Below are 19,724 nucleotides of genomic sequence, written 5' to 3'. Positions count from 1 at the left end.
CTACAATCACATCTTTCTTATCTTTGTTTTTCAATTCATTTTAAAATTAAAGTTTTCAGCCTAGTTGATTTCTGAATCAATGGGTGGAGGTATTTGGGGTTTTGCCTGGGAAAGTCACGCACGCTTAATTGGACAATTTTTATTCGTTTATGCATTGTGAGTTTCGTATGTATTTATAATTAACAATCATTCGTTCACGTGCAAGTTTATTCAAACATTTAAAATATATATATATCCGCCAAACTTAAACTATGTGCGAACCCCACCAACCCAATAAAATTTTACACAAAGTTGGGAAAAGAGGGAGCAAAGATAGATGAAATAAACAAAAAAAAAAAAAGTGAGAAATATGACAAATTGAACAGTGAGACAGGTGCACCAAATTAAGCTGCCGCAAGACGGCGTGCACAAGTGGTGCACCAATCCCACTCACATATTGCCACATTTCCACACACAAAAATCCACTTCTAAATCTTTAGAAAGATGAAGAGGAGACGCACAAAGACACAACAAAAAGACACATATTTCAACTCATCACCGTCATTTTAGAAATCATTTGTTTTCTTGGGAACATTAAAATACATCACAATACTAAAAATAGATAATAAAGATAAAGAAGACATAAAACAAAACTGAGGGCATCATATTATATCTAAACTCACAACCATCATCTTAGAAATCATTCTTTTAAAAAACCTTAACCACGTCACATCAAATTAAAAGCACATGCACATAATTTCTTAACTCCAATGAAAAAATAGGATAATTTTTTTCTTAACCTTTCTTCGTAACTAAACAATACAATTTGTGAGATAATTTTAGCATAAAATAATTGTGAGATAACTTTTTTGTCAGAATCCAATCATTAGATATTAGATTATAGGGCCATGTGAGAGTGACTGAAGTTTATATATTGACTTTTTATCACAAATAATCTCTGAAGTTTGTCAAATTATCATATTTCGTTCTTAATTTTTTTTATAGCACTAATGGTCTTTAAGGTTATCCTCCACACATTAAAATAGTCACATTTTGTTCATAATGGCATGAATCATTTTGATGTATGGAGGGTAACTTTAAGGACCATTAGTGTCACCAAAAAATTATTAGAGACGAAAGGTAATAATTTCATAAACCTCAAGAACCATTTATAATAAAAAAAATATATATATATTATACATTTAATTTATAAGGGAACTATTATTAACATTCCAAAAAATTGTTTTGCATGTTTCTCTTGTAAAAAAAATATAAATGAAATTGCATATGAGACTCATAATGACATGATTGTTAAGAATTCTAAATAAGCGATTTTTAACTGTTAATGCGTATTAGACTCATAATGCATTAACAAATGAAAGTTGGATTGTACGTAGAGAGAAATTGCATGTAGATAAATTCATAATGGCGCTTTCAAAGTGCATTCCTATAATAATTATTTGTTTATGTCCATATTAAGATAAAACAATTTTATGGTACTAGCTAAGAAAAATAGGAGAAGTCTTGTGCATGACTTGAAATAGTATGACTGGTAGAACGAAAAAAAACAAGATTTGGATTGTACACTTTTTTGTTGTTGCCAAATTTAGGAAGAGGTAGGAGGATTTTCACAGACGCACTAATAAAGTGCCTTAGAAATTGTACACATTAAAAGAATTCCACAATACATATTATGCAAAGAATAGTATAGAATAGTCAATGAAAATTATGCAATTGCATATAGGGGCGGAGCTATAGCAAGGCTGGCCATGGTCTTGGCCCCCCTATTTAATTTTTAATCTCTTATAATGTATTATAAAATATACGACATAGCAATATAATTATTGCAATTAGATTAGTGATGGCCCTCCCAGTTGAAGATGAAAAAACTATGTGAAAGTGATTTTGAAATTTTGGCCCTTCCATGCTAAGAATCCTAGCTCCGCCACTGATTGCATATTATTAACTATAAGTTAAAAGAAAAGCGTTGAACGAGAGAAAACCCTAGCAAAAGTAACCTCAGCCGCCACCCCTTTTTTCTCTCTCTACTCCTCCCATTCTCTTGCTTCCCATTTGGTTGCTTCTTGTTGTTTTGCCATTTTGGCTAGTTTATTGGCTGCACTTGGTTGTTTTTGTTTGTCTTGTTTTTGCAAATTTGGAGCTCATGCTTTAGATCTACTTCAAATATTTGTGGTTTGTTTCAACTTGTGATTTGGAGATAGACAAAGTGATTAAGCGGTTTTATTTACGTGTGTTTTGCAGTTGCTTAAGTTGTAGTAGTTGCATAAACTCTTTGTGAGTTTGGTACTTGTTTGTAGTCTAGTCTCTACTTGTAGTTTCAACTTGTGGGAATTTAAAGGTTGTAGTTGTAGATATAGTTTGGTGTGTGGAGGTATTTACCTGGTTTTCCAGACTAGTGGCTTTTAGGCCATAATTTTTTTGGCCATGTGTGACCGTATTTGGACTAACCCTTTGTTGTTACTGTGCTTCTATATTTGTAATAACCCTTTGTGGCTATGTGTATTTGTATAAGCTCTTGTGACTGATGGCCTTTGTGCTTGCATTATGAATGCAACTTATGGCCTTTATCACAAAAAAAGAAAAAAAAACCTAATATAGAATAGGATTAGGGGTCACAACCAAGTCGCATTATTTTGTATTCGTGTTTAATACTAGTCAACCCTAACTTGATTAGCACTAAAACTAATATAATATTTAGAATTCCACTCCGCCAAACTTTCTTCTACACTATGTCTAGCCTTATCATCAAATAACTTTCTAAACTTCAACCTCAATGATTATTTCTCCCCACTTATACACTTCATATTGGCACATCTACATTTAAAAAAGTAATGTCACATATATCACATTGGTTGATTTTGTTTGTCTTATTTTTGCAGATTTGGAGCTCATGCTTTAGATCTACTTCATATCTCTGTGGTTCGTTTCAACTTGTGATTTGGAGATAGACAAGGTGATTGAGTAGTTTTATTTACGTGTGTTTGCAATTGTTTGAGTTGTAGTAGTTAAATCAACTCTTTGCGAGTTTGGTGCTTGTTTGTAGTCTAGTCTATACTTGTAGTTTCTATATATGGGAATTTAAAGGTTGTAGTTGCAGATATAGTTTGGTGTGTGGAGGTATGTACCTAGTTTTCCAGACTAATGGCTTTTATGCTGGAATTTCTTTGGCTATGTGTGGCCGTATTTGGACTAACCCTTTGTAGTTACTGTGCTTCCATATTTGTAATAACCTTTGTGGCTATGTGTTTTTGTATAAGCTCTTGTGACTTATGACCTTTGTGCCTGCATTATGAATGCAACTTATGGCCTTTATCGCAAAAAAAGAAAAAAAAAATCTAGTATATATTAGGATTAGGGGTCACAACCAAGTCGTATTATGTTGCATTATTTTGTATTCAAGTTTAATACTAGTCAATCCTAACTTGATTAGCACTAAAACTAATACAATATTTAGAATTCCACTCCGCCAAACTTTCTTCTACACTATGTCTAGCCTTATCATCAAATAACTTTTAAAACTTCAACCTCAATGATTATTTCCCCCCACTTATACACTTCAAATTGGCACATCTACATTTAAAAAAGTAATGCCACATATCACATTTGTTGACACTTAATCCTCTCATCTCTTTCCTCCTTGTGGATTATAATTAAGGTTTTCATGAGGTTGATCACTTTTCTAAGTTTCTCTCTCTTCTTATTTTCTTCTCTATTTAAACCCATTTAAGCATAAACCAAGGAGAAAGAAAGAAGAGAAAACGTTTGCTTAAGTCAAAAGTCTATGAGTCATCATTTTTTTTTATAATACAAACGATAGTCCAAACTATAAGAGAGAGAGTTTTTTCATACACACTATTAAGATGCTATGGAATCCAAACCTGAGATCAATGGTCTGCAAGTCAATACCATTTTTTACTTAGCTAGTCCTCATTCGTTATCCAAGTCATTCGTTATCTTAATTGAGAAATATGATGAACAATGTGATCGATAAAAGTTATGCAAATAATCTCACTTTATTTTAAATATTTTATTCACGTTGACAACGGATATACTAATAATTTGCGTTGACGCGAATAAATGTGATACAAATAATTTTACTTTATTTAAAATGTCACATCTACATGATGAATATTTTAATAATTCGCGTTGACGCGAATGTTCTAATCATTCGCGTTGACTGCGAAACGAGAACGTTAGGAACGTTCTAATAATCATTATGAACCATCATGTCAGAACAACCGCAGGCTAAATCTGATACCACCACCAACCAAAAGAAGAATCTGATACCAAAGAAATGGTGCATGTATTTGTTTATTTTGTTTAAACCCATTGCCAATGCTAGATATCTTAGCCCTAAAAAGCCCCTATAGCTAGTAGAAAGTGGGAATCTCCGGACCAAGTTGCAGATATTATTTTCTGTTGGCCATGAGTGTTGTGGATAATTACTTCTTGGGGGACCTCTTCATTTTGTTTGCTTCCTAAACCCGCCTCACAACACAAAGCACAAAAAGCAACCAATGCATGACGCTTCTGTTTTTTGTTCGGCCGGCATGCATGACACTTCATAGTCCCCCAATAAAATAAAAAAAAGAAACACCAAAAACAGATGTCACTTCAGTTGCTTGGTACCTTCTAATCTCTAGCCACCCCTCTTAATGATAACTTCAAAAAATTTACTCTTTGTTTTTTTGGGGTAATCTCAAATTTACTTTCACTTCTTTAACATGATAGCTTTTTTCGAGTTTAAATTTTCAGTTCCATTTTTCCTTAATTGACCCATTAATATCTCTAAAGTTGTTGCACCCACCAAATTTAAGTAGAAAGAAAAAACATAAATGGCAATGACATAGAAAGCAGAGATTGTAAGCAACTGACCTGGCAGCACTAGGACACGCGTCACGAAATGAGAACTGTAGCACGAACAACACGTTAAGCAACAAGTGAGGTTATCAAGCTGTTGAAACAGAAGAGTCAGAGGAGAACGCGAAAAGAGGGAGATAAGAGATTCGCTTTGGCTTGAGAGTCACGAGCGGTGGCCGACATATCAGAAGAACGGTCAAGCAAAAAAGAGAAAGAAAAAAAAACAAAAGAGTAGGGAGAGAGATGAAAACGGTTACACCACTTTTTTTGCATGAGATCCATGTGTTGCTGCTTACAAGTGCAAAGAAACCAACAAAATTGCTTCATCAAATTCACACCTCATCGCCCTAATTTCCGGTTTTTGATCAAATTGGGGGTTTTGGATCTTACCCACCAAACCCTATCCCTTTCCTCATCCAAGCAAACAGAAACGTTTTCCAAACGTTTGATTAGTCTAAATTTTAAATTCACATCTTATAGTTAATCTTATTGGTTATTAGTGAAAAAAAATGTTAAAAGACGGATCAATATATATGTGTATGTGTATGTGCCCGCTCTGATGTGATAGTGTCACTGAAGAAGTGGTATGTTTGAAGATCCCAATAACAACTCATGACAGTTGATATAGTTAATGAAAAAGACCCTGCATGTGTTTTGTGAAAAAAGTAGAGGTTCTTCAAAAAGTTCTTATCGAAAACCGACGCGCCGTCGTTAAATAATAAAATATTCAAAGAATTTTTGAATAGAAGGCGCATGATAAACAATCTTATTCTTTATATAAATGCGGAAAACATTCGCCAATCATCATAGAAGTCAGGTGAAATGGAAACAATAAACTAGGTTGACTTCTGTCCCTTAAAAAGATTGTGGGACATGACACTTGGGACCCATATGAAATACATCTATTTTAAAATTTCGTTGCGAAACTTCAACGAATTGTGATTATATATAGATGTTACCAAAATTTTATCGACACAATCGAACTAGGTAGCTCGAGAGTATAGTAAGCTCAACAATGATAATTATATATGATCAATAATAATAATCAGATATTAGCACTAATCATAAGCAAATTACCATTCTTCAATTTTGTTAACCAATAAAATTACGACCCCACCCCATGCGATGACCATCATAAATTCATGCCACATGCGCGCTAAATTTAATCAACACCCCAACCTTTACTTAGAAAATTGTGTACCTTTTGTTCAGCCAAGGAGGGGACCACTAACGCCGTAACTGATGGCTCCGTTACCTGGAATTTGACGTAGCTATAGGGGCAAAAATATAACCCCCCGCATCGTATTCATCGCCCAAGTCCCAACTCATTTCCCCGAACGACGCCGTATGTTCGCCACGTAAGCATCTTTGATTTTCCGTTCGATCACGTGTACGAGTCCAGCCTCGACGATTCACACGCCGCGGTCGTTGGGCAAATGTTCTTTGACCAATTTGCCCCTGTCCTCGCGCCATAATTTCACTACTCAGCAGACATGGTAACATTTTCCATATCCCACCAGTTGTTAAGCAAACAAACAAACAAGTGCACAAAAAGAAACAGAAAAATAAAGTCATATTATATAATTTCGTGTAGTTATTATATTGAGATTAAATCGTTTACCGGGAAAAGGAGTTTTCAGTTATCAATTAGCTCTCTCTCTCTCTCTCTCTCTCTCTCTCTCTCTCTGGGACTTTGTGTATGGTTTTTTTTTTCTTTTCAGTTTCCTTCACGGTTTCCTGAGAAAGACTTTTTCACCATTTTGGGTTCCTCCTGAGACTGAGATGAGATCTAGGCACTGGCTCAGCTTGTGGGTTAGCTCTCTCATGAAGTCTCTGAATAATTGCTAATTTTTTGTTGATCAAATTCTTCCAACAGCAGAGAATAAAGTGGCATTATCTGTGGAGATCAGTGAGAGCATCTGTACGATTTTCTGTTCTGCCTTCTAATTTTATGAAACTGCAAATTTCAGTGATTGTGAGGAGGTGGAATTCTAAATCAATTATGTGCTCTTCTTCTTGGCCACTCTAGTCTGAATTTGCCATTTTGATTGAAAGATCTGGTTTTCAACAAGATGATAGTTTTTGGTGAGCTGGGTAAGACTGATAATTGTTGTGTTTTTAGCTCAAAACTGTGTTTTCTCTGCTGAAAATTCTCAAAATTGCCTCATTTTCCTATATGGCAGGTGATTCTGTAAAATGGGCTTAACAGGGAGGAAGAGTTTCAAGGCTTGATGTCCAGAAATCAAAATCTGCCTTGGGAAAGACTGAATTGAGTGAGAAGTGAGGAGCTGGAAACCAGAGGGAGAGAAGAAATCTAAAAAACCCAACAGGTGGGTCCCTCAGAAGGCTGAGGGATGGATATGGGTGGGCAGGGGGAAGATGCCTTACAAGATCAAGGCTCTTCTTGCAATTGGATGCCAACAACTCCTTATAGGCCTATTCTGCCAAAACCACAGCCGGAAATTTTGATGGCCTCAGAGACATTGAGATTTGGTGTAGAAGAAACTGAAGAGAACAGAGTACTTATAAACTTCGGCACGCTGGATCGCGAGAAAGAGAGTAGATTTGTTTACCATGGAGCTGGAACTGGAGCTTGTACTTCAGCAGAGTCTCACTTTGACCATATGGCTCCGTGGAAAGGAATTCCTTGTCAAGAGCTCCTCGCCCTCGCAAATGTCGCTGCTGGGAACCCCTTGCTGCAAGAGGATGGGAATGGTGATGGTTGTGCAGTGCTGGGAGAAATTCAGCGTAAGTTAAACCAATTAAACTTTAGTGTTGCTATTTGTACCATATTTACTAACGACAAATGTTACGGCCACGTTAAGTGCCGACCACATGACCGCCCGGTGTGGGGCTCACTCTCTAATAATTAGAGGGTGGTGGTCAGGTGGTTGACCACGTGCACCCTTGTGGGTGGGTCTAAAAGTTTTTCTCTCTCATGTTGTATTCTTGCATCACGTGATGAGAGAGATTGACACATGCACGTTATGAGAGATGGACACGAGATAGACACATAAAGGGACAGAGGCTGTCCCATAAGTTTTTCATAGAGGAGTTCAGTGGCCAATGAATGTGGTCTAAATAGCTTTATTATTAATTTGTTATGAACTCTCATTTTAATATCTTACACCTTAAGGAAAGCATGTAAGACAAATTCACCAGAGTTGACCGAAAGGAGACATATAGTTACCACATGAGAAGTGAACTCAGGAGTCACTGAATTTAAGAGCATACTGTAGTGTGGATAGCTAGAAGAAGTGACTGCCAATAGCATGAAGATGATAATAGTTGTCAGAAAAAAGAAAACAGCATTTGAAACAAAAAATTAATAATCAGTTATATAATGGCTAGAAGGTTCAGAGTGAGGATATCTATAAGACAGTAATGACTACTCAAGGAAATAAAAAATACTTGATTATGTATAACAAGAAATGAAAAGTATTCTGTTTATAACAAATTTGATCACAGTGTTCTTGTTCAATTACCTCATTCATCATGCGTTCTGACTGCAAGACTTCAATTATGTATATGACATGGGTGTATGCATTTGTGGTTTTTGGTAACAATTTCATCTTGAGGAACAAGTTCTCCATAATTACTTTATGTGCCTTCAAATAGATGTCAACTTTAATTGCAGCTCTGTATATCAACAAAGAAGTTTGGAGTTTGTTTTTGTTACCTCTCTGATCTGGAGATGAACCAATGTTACTATGCAGATGAATTCTCTTTTGCTGACCAACGTCCTCCGTGTGATCTGAACTTTCCACCTGCGACTACATATGGCCAATTTGCACCCATAACACCAGATAAGTCCACGAGAGTAGACAGAGAACCAATGTCTCAAACACCAAACCCCAATGCAGATGATGGAAGAGGCCAGGAAATAGAGGAGCAATGGGATGCAAATTCTGCAACAATCAACATCCATGAGCTGGATAACAACAAAGATCTAGCAAAAGCTTCTCCTGATTCACTGCATGCTACTCTTTCCATAGAGCTCCAGGAGACTGACAACTCTGACAAGGGAGTAAACAACATTATTGACTTGAACAAGACACCACAACTAAAACAAAGAAGGAGAAAGCACAGGCCCAAGGTAATTAGAGAAGGCAAGCCAAAAAGAACCCCAAAGCCTCCTGGTTCTAAGGAAAATCCAAGGGTCAAAAGAAAGTATGTGCGGAAGAATGCACTCAACGAAAATAAAACTCCTCCACTATCAACGGAATTTAGGGAGCGTACTGATTCAAATAAACTGAAGTCTACGAAAAGATCGTGCAGAAGGGCCTTAAACTTTGAAATAGAAGAACCAGGAGATGGAAGTTCCTCATGCAGGTCTTTGAATATGGATTTACAATCACATGAGCTGAATTCTTGCAGCAATGGAGTTGAATTGGTAGCAGATAACACCCAAGTAGGCATAGCCCATGATCTAGTCAGTTCTACAAATCAAATCCTGAAAGATTATTTGTCACTGCCTGAACAACCCCCAAGCACAGCACCTTCCACCAGAAATAGTTCCATACAATATACAGATTCCCAAAAGGAGGATACCACAAAAGGAAGAGGACAAATGAGCACTGATATTGGAGAGGTAAACAATGCACAAATCATGTTGAATTGTGACACTCAATCATCCCAACAAAGTCCACGTGAAGAACAAGCAAAGGGAACCAAGAGAAGATATTCTAATGCTGCTACACAAGCAGATCCAAGGGCCAGAAATTTAATTGGGGCTAACTATAATAATTTTCAGGCATACTACAATCTGATGTCGTGGGTGCATTTTCCGTACATATACAAGAAGAAGAGGACTGACAAGGCACACAATTCTACCATACCAAGCACCTCTTATCGTGTGAATATGGCAGAAAACGTTTGGAGACCATCAACATCTAGCTGCTTAACTTCTGGTCCTCAATTTAATGCTAGTAATGTTTCGCCTACACTTAGAGAAGCAGGGAAAATCCCTCAAGATAAACTGCAAGCTTTTGAGAATATTCTACCTTTGTATCATACTGAGAGGTCAACAAAGAGAAGATCTAGAGGTCCTACAAAGGTTCGTGACTTGGCTTCACTGACTAGGACACCAGAGCACATTTTGCACAGAGCCTATCTCACCAAACAACCACCAAGTGATTGTAATGGGCAAAGAGTTAATCACTATGACAGAAATCAGACATGCATTGATGCCCTAGTCACAGACGTGGGTGCAACACTTGCAAAAAAGAAGAGGACAAAGAGGCATCCACTTTCCACTTCGCAACGAAGTCTTGTAATATATAAGAACCAACCATTTTTCGCCACAGCATCAGGTATGCCAATAAAATATTTGTTTATGTTTGCAAGTTGTACAATGTTACCCACTCTGCCATGCAATTTTGGATGTAATTGAACTTGGCCATTAATTGCAGGTGTTCCTCCAGAAGTAACATTTGAACAACTGCTTTCTGCTATCACTGAGCACTTCAAATGTTTGGACATACATAGAGAAAGTAGCAGATTTTCCTATCAAGGGTTTAATGTCATCTCTTCCTGTAAGACACAAAATCAAGAGCCCAACGCACTGGTTCTTTATAGAAGAGATGGCACTGTTGTACCATTTGACGGTTCTTTTGATCCAACTAAGAAACGTCGAGCACGACCTAAAGTTGACCTTGATCAAGAGACTGATAGAGTATGGAAGCTTTTGATGGATAATATAAATAGTGAAGGTATTGACGGAACAGATGAAGAGAAAGCAAGATGGTGGGAAGAAGAGCGTAGAGTGTTCCATGGACGTGCAGACTCTTTCATCGCACGAATGCATCTTGTGCAAGGTACATAAATTTTCACCTTCAAAGAAATTCATGTTAAACAAGTTTCCAACGTATCTTTCATAATTATATGATGATTAGCTAGTTAGAGGATGCACTTGGGAACTCTTCTTTAATTTCAGATATAAGAAGTCACAACTTCATATTGTAACAGAATAATATTATTTCCACAGGGGATAGACGCTTCTCTCCATGGAAGGGTTCAGTTGTGGATTCAGTGGTTGGAGTTTTCCTTACTCAAAATGTCTCAGATCATCTGTCTAGGTGAAGTACTGTTTCTTGATAAGTATAAAATTTGACATCGGAGAAATTCCAAGTCATAAAATTTCTAACCTGTACCTCCTTGCAGCTCTGCATTCATGTCACTCGCTGCACATTTTCCCCTGAAGTCAAGGAGGAATGAAGATGCATGCCATGAAGAGGTTGGAAGCTTAGTAGTAGATGAACCAGCAGTCTGCATTAGTGAGAATTCAAACCAGCCAGCTTGTGACTGCAGTTCCATAACATTCCATGATAATGAGCATAGTGAAAAAAATGTTAACGGAAATGAGAACTCTGGAAGCACTACTGAGGGAGTTATCTCAACAACTGAATCAGAATGCAAGCTATTATATTCATCTGAACCTGGTCTAGTGAACAGGTCAACAACCAAGATCACAAGAACAGTATCTCATTGTTCCTTAGAGGAGGATATGAGAACAACATACGATGTAGCTTCATCTCAAAATTCTGTGGATTCTTCAACTTCTCAGACTGTGGAAAAGGCTGGATCATGCGAGAGCAACTCAGAAACAGAGGATCCACCTAATAGATGTGAAAAGAGCAGCTTGGATCACTCCACTTCGTTTGTAGAGCTTTTACAGAAGGCCGAATCAACTAGGGTGCATCAAGTTTACAGTCTCAAGAGCAGCTACATGTCATCTCATCTCACTTCAAACTGTGAAGGTTACCAACCTACATGTATGCAGCATACTGACCAAAGACATAATATAAACCGACAAGCAGCATCCCTAGCTGAGTGCTTTGATTTGTTCAGAGAAATAACCGAATTTTCTAATACTTTAAAAAACAAATATGAAGACAGCCTTAGCGAAAGGAGTGCAGTAACAGCAGAATCTGCCAGTCAAGATACAGTACATAACGAGATGAGAGTGAATGTTCAAGAAGCACCAAGCTGTTCTAGAAAACCGTGCAATAACATTCAGGTAGGCAATAACATGGCCCAGTCTCAAATTGGGGTGGTTGGGAACTCAAATAATGTTGAAATATTTGCTCAGGAGCAAAACAATAAGATGCATCAAAGTTGCTTGAACACTTCTGGAGAGACCATAGATGTTCTGCAGAAAGTAGCAGAGTCAGATTTAAATGAGCAGGGTCATTCAATAAACAAGGAGGTCAGTAAGACGAAAGCTGCTACCTCAAAAACAAAGAGCACAAGAGCTGGAAAAGAGAAAAAAGATCAGCTTGATTGGGACAAATTAAGAAAACAAGCAGAATCAAATGGAAGGAAAAGGGAAAAAACAGCAAACACAATGGATTCCTTGGATTGGGAAGCTGTAAGATGTGCAGATGTTAGTGAGATTGCCCAAACCATCAAAGAGCGAGGGATGAATAATATGCTTGCAGAAAGAATCAAGGTAAGTATAACATTTAATATAGTTCTCAAATTTTTCAGTGTACCCACCTACACACACCAAAACTTTTAGATCAGCTGATGTTGATTGAGAAATTTGTGCAGGATTTCCTTAACCGACTGGTTAGAGAACACGGTAGTGTTGATCTTGAATGGTTGAGGGATGTTCCACCTGACCAAGCAAAGTAAGCCCGCAGAATTATTCCAACCCATTTCTACCTTTAAAAACTAAATTCTAGCAACTCAATCACTTGCATGCCCATGTCATATAAAAATGATATGGCTGTGTTTATACAGTATACAATGTTCTGAATATGCATTATGCTTCTGTGGTTTTCATTCCAAAACTATCTGATATGTGCTTATAGAGAGTTTCTGCTGAGCTTTCGTGGACTGGGGCTCAAAAGTGTGGAGTGTGTGCGGCTTTTGACACTGCACCATCTTGCTTTTCCGGTGAGTGTGTATTAGAAGTATCACTGACCAGAATAAATGCAACAGATCTCAACATATGTAGTTATATCTTTGAAGGTGGACACAAATGTTGGACGTATAGCTGTGCGGCTTGGATGGGTACCCCTACAGCCATTGCCTGAGTCACTGCAATTGCATCTTCTCGAACTGTGAGTTTTATGAGCTCCATTTACTTACCAAAAGCATATCCAAATTGAACTGGAACTGATGTTTCTGTCTCTCATAGGTACCCAGTGCTGGAATCCATTCAAAAATATTTGTGGCCACGACTGTGCAAGCTTGACCAAAGAACATTGTAAATACAAATCAGACAATACCTTCACATTAGTACACTATATCTTATCTATAAACATGACTTTGCATAGTCAAAAAACAAAATTCTCTTCTATAACATTGGATACTAATTGAACAATACTATTTCAATATTTGCTAACAGGTATGAGCTGCATTACCAGATGATAACATTTGGAAAGGTATGTCATCTTATTTTGCACATGAAGTGATTTGTCTTCACTTTACGGGCTAAGAATGAATTAAATGGCATTTTTTGACACAGGTCTTCTGCACAAAAAGCAAACCAAATTGCAATGCATGTCCAATGAGAGGAGAATGTAGGCATTTTGCAAGTGCATTTGCGAGGTTTGCAAATCAAATCTTCCAATCATTTGTACTTAAAGGCCACTATAGTTCCAATAAAACAACCATATGAATAAAAATTCATTATGACTCATTCAAGGTATATTAACTATTGTAAACCTCAATTTATCAACATATGGAAATAAACTTAAGCATACCAAAAAAAAAAGCCCTCATGAATCAGAAGCATAATAACAATCCTCATAATTGCACTTTACTGCAAGATCATTTGATAAGTTACTAACAAAGCATGTTGGATGCAGTGCAAGGCTTGCTCTTCCAGGGCCAGAGGAGAAAAGCATAGTGAGTGCAACTGAAGCCAGAACTACCTATACAAACCCTACTGAGATGAACAATAGAATGCCCTTGCCTCTTCCTCAGGCAACAAAACAGTTGGATGGATACCAGCAATTGGAAGCAAGCCAAGAATCAGAAGCAAAATCTGAATTTGGTAGATGTGAACCTATCATTGAAGAACCAGCAACACCAGAGCCAGACTGCACACAGATAGTAGAGGACATTGAAGACTTCTATGATGATCCTGACGAAATCCCTACAATTAAACTTAACATGGAAGAGTTCACTCAGAATTTACAAAACTATATGCAAGAAAACATGGAACTCCAAGACGGTGAAATGTCAAAAGCTTTAGTTTCTCTCACACCAGAAGCTGCATCTATTCCAACACCCAAGCTAAAGAATGTGAGCCGACTACGAACTGAACACCAAGTGTAAGTAGGAGCTGTCATCTCTCTAATAATTCAAGAAATTTCTTGTATGAAATATTTGGTATTGTTAGGATTAAATGGATGGAGCAATGTTTAAGTAAGCAATGGAAAACGAAATGGAGTTTGTTGTCAAAAAAGGTTTCCAACAGAAATCACAAAACATCACCTCTGTCCAGATTGCATCAATGATAATTGATATGAATTTTATCATTTTAATAGTGAGCCAAACATCTCATATGTATGTTACTGATTCTTCTTCTTCACAATGCAGCTATGAACTTCCCGACACACACCCTCTTCTAGAACTGGTTAGTAATGTCTACGTACTTACCTAATAACATGGTTTAACTATCCCTTTTTGGGTTTGTAAGGGATAAGTAGCTATCTCTTCTTTCTTTTTTTTCCACTGCATACTTACCTAATAATATGGTTTAACTATCCCTTTTTGATATTGTAAGGGATAAGTAGCTATCTCTTCTTTCTTTCTTTTTTCCACCAAGTACCTATCCGGATTTAATCTTCACTAAATTTGCCTTCGCTTAATACAGTTGCAGTTGGATAAGCGAGAACCAGATGATCCCTGCAATTACTTGTTGGCTATTTGGACACCAGGTATGTAGATATCAACAAAAAAACTGACTACCATATTATACTTAAGTCTGACTATCCAATTTTCCTTTTTCATCCCCAAATTCTCAACCCTCATTTGAGAGTTTAGCCTAGACCAATCTTCCAAAGTGGATAACATGGCTTTACAAAGCCTAACTGAACAGTCCCTAATGTCAAAATGACTACTATTATCATTTGGACCCGTAAAGAAAAACCGGTATAGGATTAACATATTAAGATTAGAGACATGGCGTAGAGCATCTCTATACTTCTCAAGTGGTGTACTTCCCAAAGCTAATATATATCCTCTTTTTCTATATGTTGAATATACAATTTCACTAAATGCCTTAATGTTCATACCAGGTGAAACTCCAAATTCCATTCAACCGCCAGAGAAGAGGTGTAGTTCTCAAGAACTTGGAAAATTGTGTGACGATAAGGAATGTTTCTCATGCAACAGTGAACGGGAAGCAAATTCACAAACAGTCCGAGGAACTCTCTTGGTAAGAGTATGCTAAACAAAACTACCCTTCATAATTTTTAATGTTATACAACACAACTGAACACTTGTAACACCAATAGAAGTGATCACAACAATGATGAGTGTTTACTTGTTTTGATCATGAACAGATACCATGTCGGACAGCAATGAGAGGGAGCTTTCCACTTAATGGCACATACTTTCAAGTTAACGAGGTGAGATGCAGTTTCATTCTTCTCAAGCCCCTCCTGTTTCATGTTGAGGTGACATTGATTATAAATGCCATCCGATGCAGGTATTTGCTGACCATGATTCGAGCCTTAACCCGCTTGATGTTCCAAGATCTTGGTTGTGGAAGCTAAATCGGAGAACGGTGTACTTCGGAACCTCTATACCAACGATATTTAAAGGTAAAGATGGTAAAACTTTACATTTTTATATTTTTACTAATGATTCAAACAATAGCACTCAGTATATGTTTCTTCTTGCCAGGGTTATCAACACCAGAAATTCAGCAATGCTTTTGGAGAGGTATGAGAAAATGTCACTTATCTATTTCTGTGTTATTGTAGTAGCTTTAATTTTTTTTCCTAAAAAGAGCTTTAATGTGGAATTTATCCATTAGTCCTTTCAATTGGCTATGTGCATACACGAAGTAGCCATTAGTCTATTATTGTCGACTTGTGTACGCACATATTCAAAACCTTGTACTTCTAAGAAAGGGAACGTAAGACCTACTTCCTCTGGAATCATGCAATTTCTAATATCCTAATCCTATGAGCTAATGATATTTTCAAAAATATATATTCCTTCTGGCAACTACTTGTGCAGATAGAGCTCTTTGATTAGCATTTTGTAGGTTCATACCAAGAATGTACTCAAACAAGCATGACAAGGATTATTGGTACCTTAGGAAACCTAATTGCTAAGAGAGTGCACTTTCCTAACTTAGAATGAAAAATTCTGAAACTTGCCTAAGCATGGCTTTATTGCTTCACAGATTGCATTCTCAATGACCGTTGGAACAGAAATGCATCTTATGGCTGAACTATAAGCAAATATGCTCAAGTTCACTTTTTTGAACTTAGTGGTTGTGTCACATGTCTCAGCGAAACTTCATAGAAATCTCTGTTTACTTAAAAGTTTGATTTGCAGGATTTGTCTGCGTGAGGGGATTTGACCAAAAAACACGAGGGCCACGTCCATTAATGGCCAGACTGCACTTCCCAGCCAGCAAGTTGTCCAGAACAAAAGATAAGAGAGATGAGTAGCCACCGAGAAGTTTCAATGCATGTCAAAAGAGCAAGACAAAGCCCACATTGAGTTGCACAACATTAAACATTTGTAAATTGGCTCGTGGAGCAAAAAGTGAGGTTCTAATTTAGTTGTTTGCTCACATGACTGAGAGGGCATTTAGCCATTTCTGTAAAAACGGCGAGCATAACCAAAAGATGTCATACAGTTTAATACACTAGCTAGTTTCTTGAGCAAATTACTTGAAGGTTGCGAGTTTAATAGCCAAAGGTATATTAGAAGATAGTGCAAGAACACCAAAGGAGCTAGTGCACAAGCATTCCAACTACACTGAAAAAGTTCTTTTACGAGCAACAAAATCTCGTTAAAATTAATCATCCAAACATACCCAAAAAAAGGAGGATAAGATGTCCACTGAATACCAAATCCAGCTAATAACAAACACACGAGTAACCTTTCAAACCAACCTAATCAGCCCCTACAATAAAGCCACCCTCCAATCAGAAAACTAGCAAAAGATCGAATTTCCTCCTCAACTATTATAATCTTTAATTTCCAATTTCTCACTGAAATTCATTTTCCTGCTCCCACTAACCAACCTGCAACACATTCTTGGGTTACTATCTCCCTTATTTGCCCTCTCTACTTCAACCTTTCTTCACCACATGACAAAATGATTTCTTCTCTGAAAACTAGCTCCTCAAACTTTAACCCTAACTTTGTCCTCTCACTTCCCCTTCTTCACTCAAACTGTCTTCTTCTTCTAACAAATTCATCCCCTCAATTCTCCCAAAACCTCATTTCAATCCCTCTCAACCTTGTCTTCTGTATTTTCTAAACAGATTGATGCTCCTGGAATTCTGATATTAAAAAATTGTTCAGAGCATCTACAACACATTTCCCTACCTAGCCATACACAAGCAATATATACATAAATATAACTGTGAACGAAAAGTTCCTAACCATTTAGAGGGAAGAAGTTTGCGATCTATGAACTTTTTTCCTCAAAACTATTCAGATGAACAGATTATGCATTTCTATAGGACTCAAAACACAAAATCGTCAACAGAGAGATCAACAGCGCCATCAATCACCTGGCGACAATTGATACAATCACAAAGCACAGATGAGCAGATTTCAAATTGCTAAGATGCACAGGCCGAAAGTAAAATCGAATACAATTACGGATAAAGAGATTCAAAAGCGAGCGCACCTTTGAACTTGCATCTGCTTGCGAGCTGCGAGAGCTGGATCGTGGATGGGAAGACTGAAAAGAGCGAATCTTCAGTCGCAGCTAAAGCGCTGGATAGAGAAACACTCTTGACTATTTTGCCGCCATAACGCCACTTTCCATTTGGTTTCCCTCCTAATCTGAACTCGTTTTACTTTTTCGTCGTTTAAAATGACGCGCAGTACGTGGCGAGTTATTGGCTGTTGGTGGATTCGGCGGGTTCTGCATTTCTCAAAAAGAAAAACATGTATATCTTATGGCTCCGTTTGGTTTATGGGAAAGGAAATTTGGGGATGAGAAATCAATTACTTTTTCCTGTTTGGTAAGTTCAGGCATGAGAAATCATTGTCTGGCCCATGGGAAAGTAGGGAGAAAAGTGAAGTTATCCTCCCAACTTGGATTTTGTTTTCCCTCCTTATTCGAAAGTTTGGGGAAATTAACCAATATTAAATACACATTTTTCATGACTATTTTGTCCCCATTAATAATTTAGAATTACAATATATCATTAAATGCATTATTTTTTTATATTTAATTTAATATGGGTATAATTGAAAATTTATATAAACTTTATTTTCTATTCCTACTCAAAACAAACATAGGAAAGGAAATAAAGTGTTATCACCTGGTTACTTTCCCAGTATTACCAAACATGGAAAATGAATCTTCAATTTTCTATCCCTTAGGAAATGATTTCCCCTCAAATTCATTTCGTGAACCAAACGGGACCTATATGTGTCTCGCTCACCAAACAACACACATACTTGTCATCAATGAATTGAATTTTGATATGAAATTGAATTTATTCGAAATGGAAAATAACTAAGTGCTAACGACAAGACACCCTGCATGTTTAGGGTGGTTCTCAATATGAACCTCATGGTATCAATTTTATTAATTTACACCCTAACGTTTTTAACATCGTCCAATTTCATTTTTCCGTTAAGTTGATCGTGTGGTCAATCGTTAAATGCTAATGTGGCACCCGTGGGACCCACCCACCAGTAGACTGACCATTCTACATACGAAATTCGACGGGCATTTTGGGGTTGGAAAATTAAAAAATAAAAAATAAAATCGAAGTCGCTCCCAATTTGGCACGCGTTCCAAAGTCATTCTTTATCGATTTGGAACCAAAATCCTCAAAAGTCGTCCTCACTCTCAGATTTAACCTATAACTTAAAACTCCATAACTAAGGAGATAGAGAAATCCAGGAGCTGCGATTTTGGAAGAATTGAGAAGAAATGAGTTGGAATTTTAGACCTCTAAGCGCTGTGCATCCCATGTATGGTAAGTTCCTCAAAATTTTTGCGATTTCGGTTATTTGTGGTGAATGGGTTTGAGGTCGTATGGGTTATTGTGCTTTGAGTAGTGTGTTTTATAATCCTTGTCGAATAGTGGGAAAAGTATGAAAGAATGAAAGGTTATTGTTGTTTTATAAGGGTTGTTGAATATAGGTGGTCTTTCTGCAGAATTGTTTTTAAAGGGTTTCGCATATGCTAGCAATGTCTGCCTTTAATAAGGCCAAAGTGTTAGGTGGAAGGGTGTGAAAATGGTTGTTTAATAGAAACTTTGCATTTTCTATAATGGTCCTAAAATGAAAATAATTGAATACTGTGTTTTGTCTAATGGTTTATATGATGTGGTCCAAAACTAACCCCTATTTGGGACATGTGATATGTAGGTGATCCTGAAATTGTTTTCTTTTCGAATGTACCATGGTGGTCAAATCTGTGGTAACTATTATGCTTGTTACAATGTAGCTTGGGTTGATTATTGTGACAAGGATAGAATGTCAATGACTGAGATAGACAATATGGTAAAGGAGTTAGGCTACAATGGGGTGATTAGTTACTGTTATAGTATCCCTACCTATAGCAATGGTGGTTTAACAAAGCTTAATGATGATCAAGATGTCATAGACATACTTGTATTTGTACCATATACAAGGTTAATAGACATCTCCTTACATCACGGGGTTGATAGTAATGAGGATATGTTTTATAG

At 37.0% G+C, this 19,724-nt stretch overlaps 1 protein-coding gene and 1 long non-coding RNA gene across 5 annotated transcripts; one reads left to right on the top strand and one right to left on the bottom strand.

The window, feature by feature from the left end:
• LOC18771193 (protein ROS1) lies at positions 6,168 to 16,732 on the top strand. 4 transcript variants are annotated; one of them, XM_020569215.1, is made up of 21 exons: positions 6,168 to 6,954; positions 7,044 to 7,608; positions 8,577 to 10,172; positions 10,272 to 10,676; positions 10,847 to 10,937; positions 11,023 to 11,878; positions 11,951 to 12,310; positions 12,412 to 12,491; positions 12,675 to 12,759; positions 12,835 to 12,926; positions 13,004 to 13,072; positions 13,214 to 13,250; positions 13,334 to 13,416; positions 13,677 to 14,144; positions 14,413 to 14,449; positions 14,690 to 14,753; positions 15,114 to 15,253; positions 15,381 to 15,446; positions 15,527 to 15,641; positions 15,724 to 15,762; positions 16,387 to 16,732. In XM_020569215.1, exons 2-21 carry the CDS (start codon positions 7,215 to 7,217, stop codon positions 16,500 to 16,502), a joined length of 5,193 nt encoding a protein of 1,730 aa, XP_020424804.1. In that variant the 5' UTR covers positions 6,168 to 6,954; positions 7,044 to 7,214; the 3' UTR covers positions 16,503 to 16,732. The 4 variants fall into 4 exon arrangements, with proteins under 4 accessions (XP_020424804.1, XP_020424803.1, XP_020424802.1 ...); XM_020569214.1 differs by having other exon boundaries at positions 6,169 to 6,672; positions 6,831 to 6,954; positions 11,023 to 12,310; XM_020569213.1 differs by having other exon boundaries at positions 6,169 to 6,945; positions 11,023 to 12,310.
• LOC109950455 lies at positions 16,591 to 17,861 on the bottom strand. Its single transcript, XR_002272670.1, has 2 exons — positions 17,699 to 17,861; positions 16,591 to 17,579 (listed from the first exon to the last, which is right to left on the bottom strand). It is a non-coding gene; the product is annotated as an uncharacterized LOC109950455 (long non-coding RNA).

The sequence above is a fragment of the Prunus persica genome, chromosome G7 (genome assembly GCF_000346465.2).
Source record: "Prunus persica cultivar Lovell chromosome G7, Prunus_persica_NCBIv2, whole genome shotgun sequence".
Classification (NCBI taxonomy): domain Eukaryota; kingdom Viridiplantae; phylum Streptophyta; class Magnoliopsida; order Rosales; family Rosaceae; genus Prunus; species Prunus persica.
Note: the sequence above shows the minus strand (reverse complement) of the source record. Positions and strands in the feature narration are given on the sequence as shown.

Coding starts and splice junctions, on each gene's coding strand:
- LOC18771193 (XM_020569214.1), top strand. CDS start 7,215: ATGGATATGGGTGGGCAGGGGGAAGATGCCTTACAAGATCAAGGCTCT. Junction 13,073..13,213: donor AAGCTTGACCAAAGAACATT/GTAAATACAAAT, acceptor ATTTGCTAACAG/GTATGAGCTGCATTACCAGA. Junction 15,642..15,723: donor TATACCAACGATATTTAAAG/GTAAAGATGGTA, acceptor TCTTCTTGCCAG/GGTTATCAACACCAGAAATT.